At 51.7% G+C, this 11,284-nt stretch overlaps 1 protein-coding gene across 1 annotated transcript in view; it reads right to left on the bottom strand.

The window, feature by feature from the left end:
• Positions 1 to 11,284, bottom strand: part of LOC129813253 (son of sevenless homolog 2-like) — a 96,251-nt gene that overhangs the window by 71,309 nt on the left and 13,658 nt on the right. Inside the window, exon 2 of the mRNA XM_055865553.1 lies at positions 8,062 to 8,319. Within this exon, the coding sequence (XP_055721528.1) occupies positions 8,062 to 8,319 (258 nt within the window). The remainder of the gene's footprint in view (positions 1 to 8,061; positions 8,320 to 11,284) is intronic.

Genomic DNA, 11,284 nt, shown 5'->3' with positions numbered 1-11,284 from the left:
GGAGGAGAGGAGAGAGGGGGGGGTTTAGAGTTAAAGAGGAGGAGAGGAGAGAGAGGGGGGGTTTAGAGTTAAAGAGGAGGAGAGGAGAGAGAGGGGGGGGTTTAGAGTTAAGAGGAGGAGAGGAGAGAGAGGGGGGGTTTAGAGTTAAGAGGAGGAGAGGAGAGAGAGGGGGGGGGTTTAGAGTTAAAGAGGAGGAGAGGAGAGAGAGGGGGGGGTTTAGAGTTAAAGAGGAGGAGAGGAGAGAGAGGGGGGGGTTTAGAGTTAAAGAGGAGGAGAGGAGAGAGAGGGGGGGGTTTAGAGTTAAGGGAGGAGAGGAGAGAGAGGGGGGGGTTAGAGTTAGGGAGAGGGAGAGAGGGGGGGTTTAGGTTAGAGGAGAGAGAGGGGGGGGTTTGAGTTAAGAGGAGAGGGATAGAGTAGGAGGAGAGGAGAGAGGGGGGGGTTTAGAGTTAGAGGAGAGAGAGAGAAGAGAGGAGAGAGAGGGGGGGTTTAGAGTTAGGGAGGAGAGGAGAGAGGGAGGGGGTTTAGAGTTAAGGGAGGAGAGGAGAGAGGGGGGGGTTTAGAGTTAAGGGAGGAGAGAGAGAGGGAGGGGGTTTAGAGTTAAGGGAGGAGAGGAGAGAGAGGGGGGGTTTAGAGTTAAGGGAGGAGAGGAGAGAGAGGGGGGGTTTAGAGTTAAGGGAGGAGAGGAGAGAGAGGGGGGGGTTTAGAGTTAGAGGAGGAGAGGAGAGAGAGGGGGGGGTTTAGAGTTAGAGGAGGAGAGGAGAGAGAGGGGGGGTTTAGAGTTAAGGGAGGAGAGGAGAGAGAGGGGGGGTTTAGAGTTAAGAGGAGGAGAGGAGAGAGGGGGGGGTTTAGAGTTAGAGGAGAGAGAGAGAGGGGGGGGTTTAGAGTTAGAGGAGGAGAGAGAGGGGGGGTTTAGAGTTAAAGAGGAGGAGAGGAGAGAGAGGGGGGGGTTTAGAGTTAAAGAGGAGGAGAGGAGAGAGAGGGGGGGGTTAGAGTTAAAGAGGAGGAGAGGAGAGAGAGGGGGGGGTTTAGAGTTAAAGAGGAGGAGAGGAGAGAGAGGGGGGGTTAGAGTTTAAGAGGAGGAGAGGAGAGAGAGGGGGGGTTTAGAGTTAAGAGGAGGAGAGGAGAGAGAGGGGGGGTTAGAGTTAGGGAGGAGAGGAGAGAGAGGGGGGGGTTAGAGTTAGGGAGGAGGAGAGAGAGGGGGGGGTTTAGAGTTAGGGAGGAGAGGAGAGAGAGGGGGGGGTTTAGAGTTAAGAGGAGAGAGAGAGAGGGGGGGTTTAGAGTTAGGGAGGAGAGGAGAGAGGGGGGGTTTAGAGTTAGGGAGGAGAGGAGAGGGGGGGGTTTAGAGTTAAGAGAGAGGAGAGAGGGGGGGGTTTAGAGTTAAAGAGGAGGAGAGAGGAGAGAGAGGGGGGGGTTTAGAGTTAAAGAGGAGGAGAGGAGAGAGAGGGGGGGGTTTAGAGTTAAGAGGAGGAGAGGAGAGAGAGGGGGGGTTTTAGAGTTAAGGGAGGAGAGGAGAGAGAGGGGGGGGTTTAGAGTTAAAGAGGAGGAGAGGAGAGAGAGGGGGGGGGTTTAGAGTTAAGAGAGGAGAGGAGAGAGAGGGGGGGGTTTAGAGTTAAAGAGGAGGAGAGGAGAGAGAGGGGGGGTTTAGAGTTAAGAGGAGGAGAGGAGAGAGAGGGGGGGGTTTAGAGTTAAAGAGGAGGAGAGGAGAGAGAGGGGGGGGTTTAGAGTTAAGAGGAGGAGAGGAGAGAGAGGGGGGGGTTTAGAGTTAAAGAGGAGGAGAGGAGAGAGGGGGGGTTTAGAGTTAAGAGGAGGAGAGGAGAGAGAGGGGGGGGTTAGAGTTAAAGAGGAGGAGAGGAGAGAGAGAGAGGGGGGTGTTAGAGTTAAAGAGGAGGAGAGGAGAGAGAGGGGGGGTTTAGAGTTAAAGAGGAGGAGAGGAGAGAGGGGGGGGTTTAGAGTTAAGAGGAGGAGAGGAGAGGAGAGGGGGGGGTTTAGAGTTAAGAGGAGGAGAGGAGAGAGAGGGGGGGGGTTTAGAGTTAGAGGAGGAGAGGAGAGAGAGGGGGGGTTTAGAGTTAGGGAGGAGAGGAGAGAGGGGGGGTTTAGAGTTAGGGAGGAGAGGAGAGAGGGGGGGGGGTTTAGAGTTAGGGAGGAGAGGAGAGAGGGGGGGTTTAGAGTTAGGGAGGAGAGGAGAGAGAGGGGGGGTTTAGAGTTAGGGGAGGAGAGGCGAGGGGGGGGTTTAGAGTTAGGGAGGAGAGGAGAGAGGGGGGGGTTTAGAGTTAGGGAGGAGAGGAGAGAGGGGGGGGTTTAGAGTTAGGGAGGAGAGGAGAGAGGGGGGGGTTTAGAGTTAGGGAGGAGAGGAGAGAGGGGGGGGTTTAGAGTTAGGGAGGAGAGGAGAGAGGGGGGGGTTTAGAGTTAGGGAGGAGAGGTAGAGAGGGGGGGGTTTAGAGTTAGGGAGGAGAGGAGAGGGTTTAGAGTTAGGAGGAGAGGAGAGGGGGGGGGTTTAGAGTTAGGGAGGAGAGGAGAGAGGGGGGGGTTTAGAGTTAGGGAGGAGAGGAGAGAGGGGGGGGTTTAGAGTTAGGGAGGAGAGAGAGGGGGGGGTTTAGAGTTAAAGAGGAGGAGAGGAGAGAGAGGGGGGGGTTTAGAGTTAAAGAGGAGGAGAGGAGAGAGAGGGGGGGGGTTAGAGTTAAAGAGGAGGAGAGGAGAGAGAGGGGGGGGTTTAGAGTTAAAGAGGAGGAGAGGAGAGAGAGGGGGGGTTAGAGTTAAAGAGGAGGAGAGGAGAGAGAGGGGGGGTTAGAGTTAAAGAGGAGGAGAGGAGAGAGAGGGGGGGGTTAGAGTTAGGGAGGAGAGGAGAGAGGGGGGGGGTTTAGAGTTAGGGAGGAGAGGAGAGAGGGGGGGGTTTAGAGTTAGGGAGGAGAGGGAGAGGAGGGGGGGGTTTAGGTTAAAGAGGAGAGAGAGGGGGTGGGGTTTAGAGTTAAAGAGGAGAGAGAGAGGGGGGGTTTAGAGTTAGGGAGGAGAGGAGAGAGGGGGGGTTTAGAGTTAGGGAGGAGAGGAGAGGGGGGGGTTTAGAGTTAGGGAGGAGAGAGGGGGGGTTAGAGTTAAAGAGGAGGAGAGGAGAGAGAGGGGGGGTTTAGAGTTAAAGAGGAGGAGAGGAGAGAGAGGGGGGGTTTAGAGTTAAAGAGGAGGAGAGGAGAGAGAGAGGGGGGGTTTAGAGTTAAAGAGGAGGAGAGGAGAGAGAGGGGGGGTTTAGAGTTAAAGAGGAGGAGAGGAGAGAGAGGGGGGGGTTTAGAGTTAAAGAGGAGGAGAGGAGAGAGAGGGGGGGGTTTAGAGTTAAAGAGGAGGAGAGGAGAGAGAGGGGGGGGTTTAGAGTTAAAGAGGAGGAGAGGAGAGAGAGGGGGGGGTTTAGCGTTAAAGAGGAGGAGAGGAGAGAGAGGGGGGGGTTAGAGTTAAAGAGGAGGAGAGGAGAGAGAGGGGGGGGTTAGAGTTAAAGAGGAGGAGAGGAGAGAGAGAGGGGGGGGTTTAGAGTTAAAGAGGAGGAGAGGAGAGAGAGGGGGGGGTTTAGAGTTAAAGAGGAGGAGAGAGAGAGAGGGGGGGGTTTAGAGTTAGGGAGGAGAGGAGAGAGAGGGGGGGGTTTAGAGTTAGGGAGGAGAGGAGAGAGAGGGGGGGTTTAGAGTTAGGGAGGAGAGGAGAGAGAGGGGGGGTTAGAGTTAGGGAGGAGAGGAGAGAGGGGGGGGTTTAGAGTTAGGGAGGAGAGGAGAGAGGGGGGGGGTTTAGAGTTAGGGAGGAGAGGAGAGAGGGGGGGGGTTTAGAGTTAGGGAGGAGAGGAGAGAGGGGGGGGGGTTAGAGTTAGGGAGGAGAGGAGAGAGAGGGGGGGGTTTAGAGTTAGGGAGGAGAGAGGGGGGGTTAGAGTTATAGAGGAGGAGAGGAGAGAGAGGGGGGGTTTAGAGTTAAAGAGGAGGAAGGGGGGGTTAGAGTTAAAGAGGAGGAGAGGAGAGAGGGGGGGTTTAGAGTTAGGGAGGAGAGGAGAGAGAGGGGGGGGTTAGAGTTAAAGAGGAGGAGAGGAGAGAGAGGGGGGGTTTAGAGTTAAAGAGGAGGAGAGGAGAGAGAGGGGGGGTTTAGAGTTAAAGAGGAGGAGAGGAGAGAGAGGGGGGGTTAGAGTTAAAGAGGAGGAGAGGAGAGAGAGGGGGGGTTTAGAGTTAAAGAGGAGGAGAGGAGAGAGAGGGGGGGTTTAGAGTTAAAGAGGAGGAGAGGAGAGAGAGGGGGGGTTAGAGTTAAAGAGGAGGAGAGGAGAGAGAGGGGGGGTTAGAGTTAAAGAGGAGGAGAGGAGAGAGAGGGGGGGTTAGAGCTTAAAGAGGAGGAGAGGAGAGAGGGGGGGGTTTAGAGTTAGGGAGGAGAGGAGAGAGGGGGGGGTTTAGAGTTAGGGAGGAGAGGAGAGAGGGGGGGGGTTTAGAGTTAGGGAGGAGAGGAGAGAGGGGGGGGTTTAGAGTTAGGGAGGAGAGGAGAGAGGGGGGGGGTTTAGAGTTAGGGAGGAGAGGAGAGAGGGGGGGGTTTAGAGTTAGGGAGGAGAGGAGAGAGGGGGGGTTTAGAGTTAGGGAGGAGAGGAGAGGGGGGGTTTAGAGTTAGGGAGGAGAGGAGAGAGGGGGGGGTTTAGAGTTAGGGAGGAGAGGAGAGAGGGGGGGGGGTTTAGAGTTAGGAGGAGAGGAGAGAGGGGGGGTTTAGAGTTAGGGAGGAGAGGAGAGAGGGGGGGGTTTAGAGTTAGGGAGGAGAGGAGAGGGGGGGGTTTAGAGTTAGGAGAGCGAGAGGAGCGAGGGGGGTTTAGAGTTAGGGAGGAGAGGAGAGAGGGGGGGTTTAGAGGTAGGGAGGAGAGGAGAGGGGGGGGTTTAGAGTTAGGGAGGAGAGGAGAGGGGGGGGTTTTAGAGTTAGGGAGGAGAGAGGGGGGGTTAGAGTTAAGAGGAGGAGAGGAGAGAGAGGGGGGGGTTTAGAGTTAAAGAGGAGGAGAGGAGGAGAGAGGGGGGGTTTAGAGTTAAAGAGGAGGAGAGGAGAGAGAGGGGGGGTTTAGAGTTAAAGAGGAGGAGAGGAGAGAGAGGGGGGGTTTAGAGTTAAAGAGGAGGAGAGGAGAGAGAGGGGGGGGTTTAGAGTTAAAGAGGAGAGAGAGGAGAGAGAGGGGGGTTTAGAGTTAAAGAGGAGGAGAGGAGAGAGAGGGGGGGTTTAGAGTTAAAGAGGAGGAGAGGAGAGAGAGGGGGGGGTTTAGAGTTAAAGAGGAGGAGAGGAGAGAGAGGGGGGGTTTAGAGTTAAAGAGGAGGAGAGAGAGAGAGGGGGGGGGTTTAGAGTTAAAGAGGAGGAGAGGAGAGAGAGGGGGGGGGGTTTAGAGTTAAAGAGGAGGAGAGGAGAGAGAGGGGGGGGTTAGAGTTAAAAGAGGAGGAGAGGAGAGAGAGGGGGGGGTTAGAGTTAAAGAGGAGGAGAGGAGAGAGAGGGGGGGTTTAGAGTTAAAGAGGAGGAGAGGAGAGAGAGGGGGGGGGTTTAGAGTTAAAAGAGGAGGAGAGGAGAGAGAGGGGGGGGTTTAGAGTTAAAGAGGAGGAGAGGAGAGAGAGGGGGGGTTAGAGTTAACTCTAAACCCCCCCCTCTCTTCCTCTCCTCCTCTTTAACTCTAACCCCCTCTCTCTCCTCTCCTCCTCTTTAACTCTAACCCCCCCTCTCTCTCCTCTCCTCCTCTTTAACTCTAACCCCCCCCTCTCTCTCCTCTCCTCCTCTTAACTCTAAACCCCCCCCTCTCCTCTCCTCCTCTTTAATACCCCCCCTCTTTCTCTCTCCTCTTAACTCTAAACCCCCCCTCTCTCTCCTCTCCTCTCTTTAACTCTAAACCCCCCCCCCCTCTCTCTCCTCTCCTCCTCTTTAACCTCTAACGAGCCTCTACCCCGGATCCGGGAGCACCCCCCACCTCCCCCCCACACTGATTAGCATCGCTAGCATAGCGTCACAATTAAATAGTAGCATCTAAATATCATTAAATCACAAGTCCAAGACACCTAATGAAAGATACAGATCTTGTGAATAAAGCCACCATTTCAGATTTTTTAAATGTTTTACAGGGAAGACACAATATGTAAATCTATTAGCTAAACACGTTAGCAAAAATCACAATTTTTCTTTGTCCACCATTTTCTCTCAACACCAGTAGCTATCACCAATTCGGCTAAACTAAGATATTGATAGCCACTAACCAAGAAAAAAACCTCATCAGATGACAGTCTGATAACATATTTATGGTATAGGATAGGTTTTGTTAGAAAAATTTGCATATTTCAGGTATAAATCATAGTTTGCCATTGCAGCCAGCATCACAAATCTCACCAAAGCTCCTAGAATTACTACAGAGAGCAACTTGTATTACCAATTTACTCATCATAAAACATTTCTTAAAAATACACAGCACATAGCAATGGACAGACACAGATCTTGTGACTTCAGACAACATTTCAGATTTTCTAAGTGTTTTACGGCGAAAACACAATAAATCGTTATATTAGCATACCACATACGCAAACGTTACCCGAGCACTGATTCTAGCCAAAGAGAGCGATATCATCGCCAAAATATATTAATTTTTTTCACTAACCTTCTCAGAATTCTTCAGATGACACTCCTGTAACATCATATTACAACATACATATACAGTTTGTTCGAAAATGTGCATATTTAGCCATAAAAAAACGTGGTTATACAATGAAAATAGTAGCAAAACAAGCCTGGAAATGTCGGTCGCCATCTTTTGAGTGATCTAGTTTAATCAATAGCTAATCATATACTTGACTAAAAAATACAGGGTTGACAGGAATCGAAAGACAAATTAGTTCTTAATGCAATCGCTGATTTACATTTTTTAAATTATCCTTTTCAATACAGGTTGCGCCAAGCGAAGCTATACAAAACAAAATGGCGGCGTAAGCTTTAACATTTTTCGACAGAAACACGATTTATCATCATAAATTGTTCTTACTGTGAGCTGTTCTTCCAGTTAGGGAGGAGAGGAGAGAGGGGGGGGTTTAGAGTTAGGGAGGAGAGGAGAGAGGGGGGGGGGTTTAGAGTTAGGGAGGAGAGAGGGGGGGGTTTAGAGTTAGGGAGGAGAGGAGAGAGAGGGGGGGTTTAGAGTTAGGGAGGAGAGGAGAGAGGGGGGGTTAGAGTTAGGGAGGAGAGAGGGGGGGTTAGAGTTAGGGAGGAGAGAGGGGGGGTTTAGAGTTAGGGAGGAGAGGAGAGAGGGGGGGGGTTTAGAGTTAGGGAGGAGAGGAGAGAGGGGGGGTTTAGAGTTAGGGAGGAGAGGAGAGAGGGGGGGGGTTTAGAGTTAGGGAGGAGAGAGGGGGGGTTTAGAGTTAGGGAGGAGAGAGGGGGGGTTTAGAGTTAGGGAGGAGAGGGGGGGGTTTAGAGTTAGGGAGGAGAGGAGAGAGAGGGGGGGTTTAGAGTTAGGGAGGAGAGGAGAGAGGGGGGGTTAGAGTTAGGGAGGAGAGAGGTGGGGGTTAGAGTTAGGGAGGAGAGGGGGGGTTTAGAGTTAGGGAGGAGAGAGAGGGGGGGGGTTTAGAGTTAGGGAGGAGAGGAGAGAGGGGGGGGTTTAGAGTTAGGGAGGAGAGGAGAGAGGGGGGGGTTTAGAGTTAGGGAGGAGAGGAGAGAGGGGGGGGGTTTAGAGTTAGGGAGGAGAGAGGGGGGGGTTTAGAGTTAGGGAGGAGAGGGGGGGTTTAGAGTTAGGGAGGAGAGGAGAGAGAGGGGGGGTTTAGAGTTAGGGAGGAGAGGAGAGAGGGGGGGTTAGAGTTAGGGAGGAGAGAGGTGGGGGTTAGAGTTAGGGAGGAGAGGAGAGAGAGGGGGGGTTTAGAGTTAGGGAGGAGAGGAGAGAGGGGGGGGGTTAGAGTTAGGGAGGAGAGGAGCGAGAGGGGGGGGGGTTTAGAGTTAGGGAGGAGAGGAGCGAGAGGGGGGGTTTAGAGTTTGGGGGATTTTCTGGAGCTTCTAAATGTCTTGTGGTGGCAGTGATTTGTTTCTCATTTGTTCCCTGTTAAGAAGGGCCCTGTTAAGGGGGATATGTACCTTGAGTAGAGGGTGTATCTTATCCACGGGGAGCAGTAGAGGGTTCCTCCTCTTCCTCTTCTCGATGGCCGACTGGGCGTCAGCTATGGCCCATTTATCTATGGGGTGGGGGAAGGTCTTCTGGACACGCTCCTCCACATCCTGTACAGACCGCGGCTGGGCCACACACAGCATGCTGAGCAGCTGCAGGATCAGCTCTTCAATGTGCTGCAGAGCTCCCTCCTTGGCCGACAGGTTGGGGTGCACCTGCAGCTGCACCTGGAAGAGAGACAGAGGGACGATGGGGACAAACGTTAGAGAGACAGAGGGACGATGGGGATAAACGTCAGAGAGACGATGGGGAGAAACGTCAGAGACCCAGAGTCAACGGGACAAACGTCAGAGACGCAGAGAGAGTCAACGGGACAAACGTCAGAGACACAGAGTCAACGGGACAAACGTCAGAGACGCAGAGAGAGTCAACGGGACAAACGACAGAGACGCAGAGAGAGTCAACGGGACAAACGTCAGAGACGCAGAGAGAGTCAACGGGACAAACGTCAGAGACGCAGAGAGAGAGTCAACGGGACAAACGTCCGAGACGCAGAGAGAGAGTCAACGGGACAAACGTCAGTGACGCAGAGAGAGTCAACGGGACAAACGTCAGAGACCCAGAGAGAGAGTCAACGGGACAAACGTCCGAGACCCAGAGAGAGAGTCAACGGGACAAACGTCCGAGACCCAGAGAGAGAGTCAACGGGACAAACGTCCGAGACCCAGAGAGAGAGTCAACGGGACAAACGTCAGAGACTCAGAGGCCAGAATGTGAAGCCTCTTCAATCAGTTACGTCACTTAGAAGGCTCGTTTTAGAAAGAGGAAGAGAGAAGAGGAGGCTCGTTTTAGAAAGAGGAAGAGAGAAGAGGAGGCTCGTTTTAGAAAGAGGAGGAGAGAAGAGGAGGCTCGCTTTAGAAAGAGGAAGAGGAGGCTCGTTTTAGAAAGAGGAAGAGAGAAGAGGAGGCTCGTTTTAGAAAGAGGAAGAGAGAAGAGGAGGCTCGTTTTAGAAAGAGGAAGAGAGAAGAGGAGGCTCGTTTTAGAAAGAGGAGGAGAGAAGAGGAGGCTCGTTTTAGAAAGAGGAAGAGAGAAGAGGAGGCTCGTTTTAGAAAGAGGAGGAGAGAAGAGGAGGCTCGTTTTAGAAAGAGGAGGAGAGAAGAGTAGGCTCGTTTTAGAAAGAGGAAGAGAGAAGAGTAGGCTCGTTTTAGAAAGAGGAAGAGAGAAGAGGAGGCTCGTTTTAGAAAGAGGAGGAGAGAAGAGGAGGCTCGTTTTAGAAAGAGGAGGAGGGAAGAGGAGGCTCGTTTTAGAAAGAGGAGGAGAGAAGAGGAGGCTCGTTTTAGAAAGAGGAAGAGAGAAGAGGAGGCTCGTTTTAGAAAGAGGAGGAGAGAAGAGGGGCGTGGTTTAGAAAGAGGAGGAGAGAAGAGGGGCGTGGTTTAGAAAGAGGAGGAGAGAAGAGGGGCGTGGTTTAGAAAGAGGAGGAGAGAAGAGGGGTGTGGTCTGTGTATCTATGGGCGGAAACAGACTCCATCTCAGTCTGTTCGTCAGGAGGGGTGTGGCCTATCACTGGAATGCTGTCTACTCTGTAGAGATACTATTATAGGACTGGCAGTCTGCTAAACCGCTGTGAAGACAGAGACAGAGACAGAGACAGAGACAGAGGGAGAGGGAGAGGGGAGAGAAGGAGAGAGAGAGAGACACAGAGACAGAGACAGAGAGGAGGGAGAGACAGAGACAGAGAGACAGAGACAGAGAGAAGGAGAGAGGGAGGGGAGAGAAGGAGAGAGAGGGAGAGAGGGAGAAAAACAAGCACAAAGCTGTGGTTCACATGGTAGTGATGGAATTACCCTGGCTGGTAAATAATAAATCGAGCTCTGATGACGAAACATGGCCCCCAGGCCCAGCATGAGGAATGTGTGGCTGACTGACCAACACGGCACCATAGATTCTGCTGGTCTGGGTGACAGTGGGTCTCAACTTTCACTGAACCATAGATCTTCACAGACAAATTAACGCCTTAAATATAATTTAAAGTTAACAGAAACGTCTCATTGCTCCATACACTACTCTCGTACTGTTTCTACTTGAAATTACAAAACAATACTCTCGCTAGCACCACGGTCACATTGTGCTCATCTGTTTAACATAAATCCACAGAGACTAAATGGAAACTATAGCCTAACTTTAAAACTGGAATATCAAAATAGAAAAACAGTAAGAGACAAATCATCTTTGCCTCAGATTCCACACGACACCATGCATTGTTAGGATTCTGAGTCACCACACACACACAGAGAGACAGAATGTACGGGGGTTTCCCTTCCTAAGCCTGGCCCCATTCACAAAACACTACTGGGCCGTGAGTTTCATCAGCCAACAAGTGCTCGCTATCCCACAGACAGGAAGAAGCTCATTTAAAATCAGCCAACAAGTGTTCGCTATCCCACAGACAGGAAGAGGCTCATTTAAAATCAGCCAACAAGTGTTCGCTATCCCACAGACAGGAAGAAGCTCATTTAAAAATCAGCCAACAAGTGTTCGCTATCCCACAGACAGGAAGAAGCTCATTTAAAAATCAGCCAACAAGTGCTCGCTATCCCACAGACAGGAAGAAGCTCATTTAAATCTACGGTGCATTCGATAGCGTTTATACAGTGAATTCAAAAAGTATTCAGACCCCTTCACTTTTCCCACATTGTTACGTTACAGCCTTATTATAAAATGTATTAAATTATTTTTCCTTAACCTACACACAGTACCCCATAATGACCAAGCAAAAGCAGGTTAAGAAATGTTTGCAAATGTATTAAAAATAAAACTGAAATATCACATTTACATAAGTATTCCGACCTTTTACTCAGTACTTTGTTGAAGCACCTTTGGCAGCGATTACATCCTCGAGTCTTCTTGGGTATGACGCTACAAGCTTGGCACACCTGTATTTGGGGAGTTTCTCCCATTCTTCTCTGCAGATCCTCTCAAGCTCTGTCAGGTTGGATGGGGAGCGTCGCTGCACAGCTATTTTCAGGTCTCTCCAGAGATGTTCGATCGGGTTTAAGTCCGGGCTCTGGCTGGGCCACTCAAGGACATTCAGAGACTTGTCCCGATGCCACTCCTGTGTTGTCTTGGCTATGTGCTTAAGGTCATTGACCTGTTGGAAGGTGAACCTTCACCCCCAGTCTGAGGTCCTGAGCT

Source organism: Salvelinus fontinalis, chromosome 16, assembly GCF_029448725.1.
Source record: "Salvelinus fontinalis isolate EN_2023a chromosome 16, ASM2944872v1, whole genome shotgun sequence".
Taxonomy (NCBI): Eukaryota; Metazoa; Chordata; class Actinopteri; order Salmoniformes; family Salmonidae; genus Salvelinus; species Salvelinus fontinalis.
This window is presented reverse-complemented; position numbering and strand designations above follow the sequence as displayed.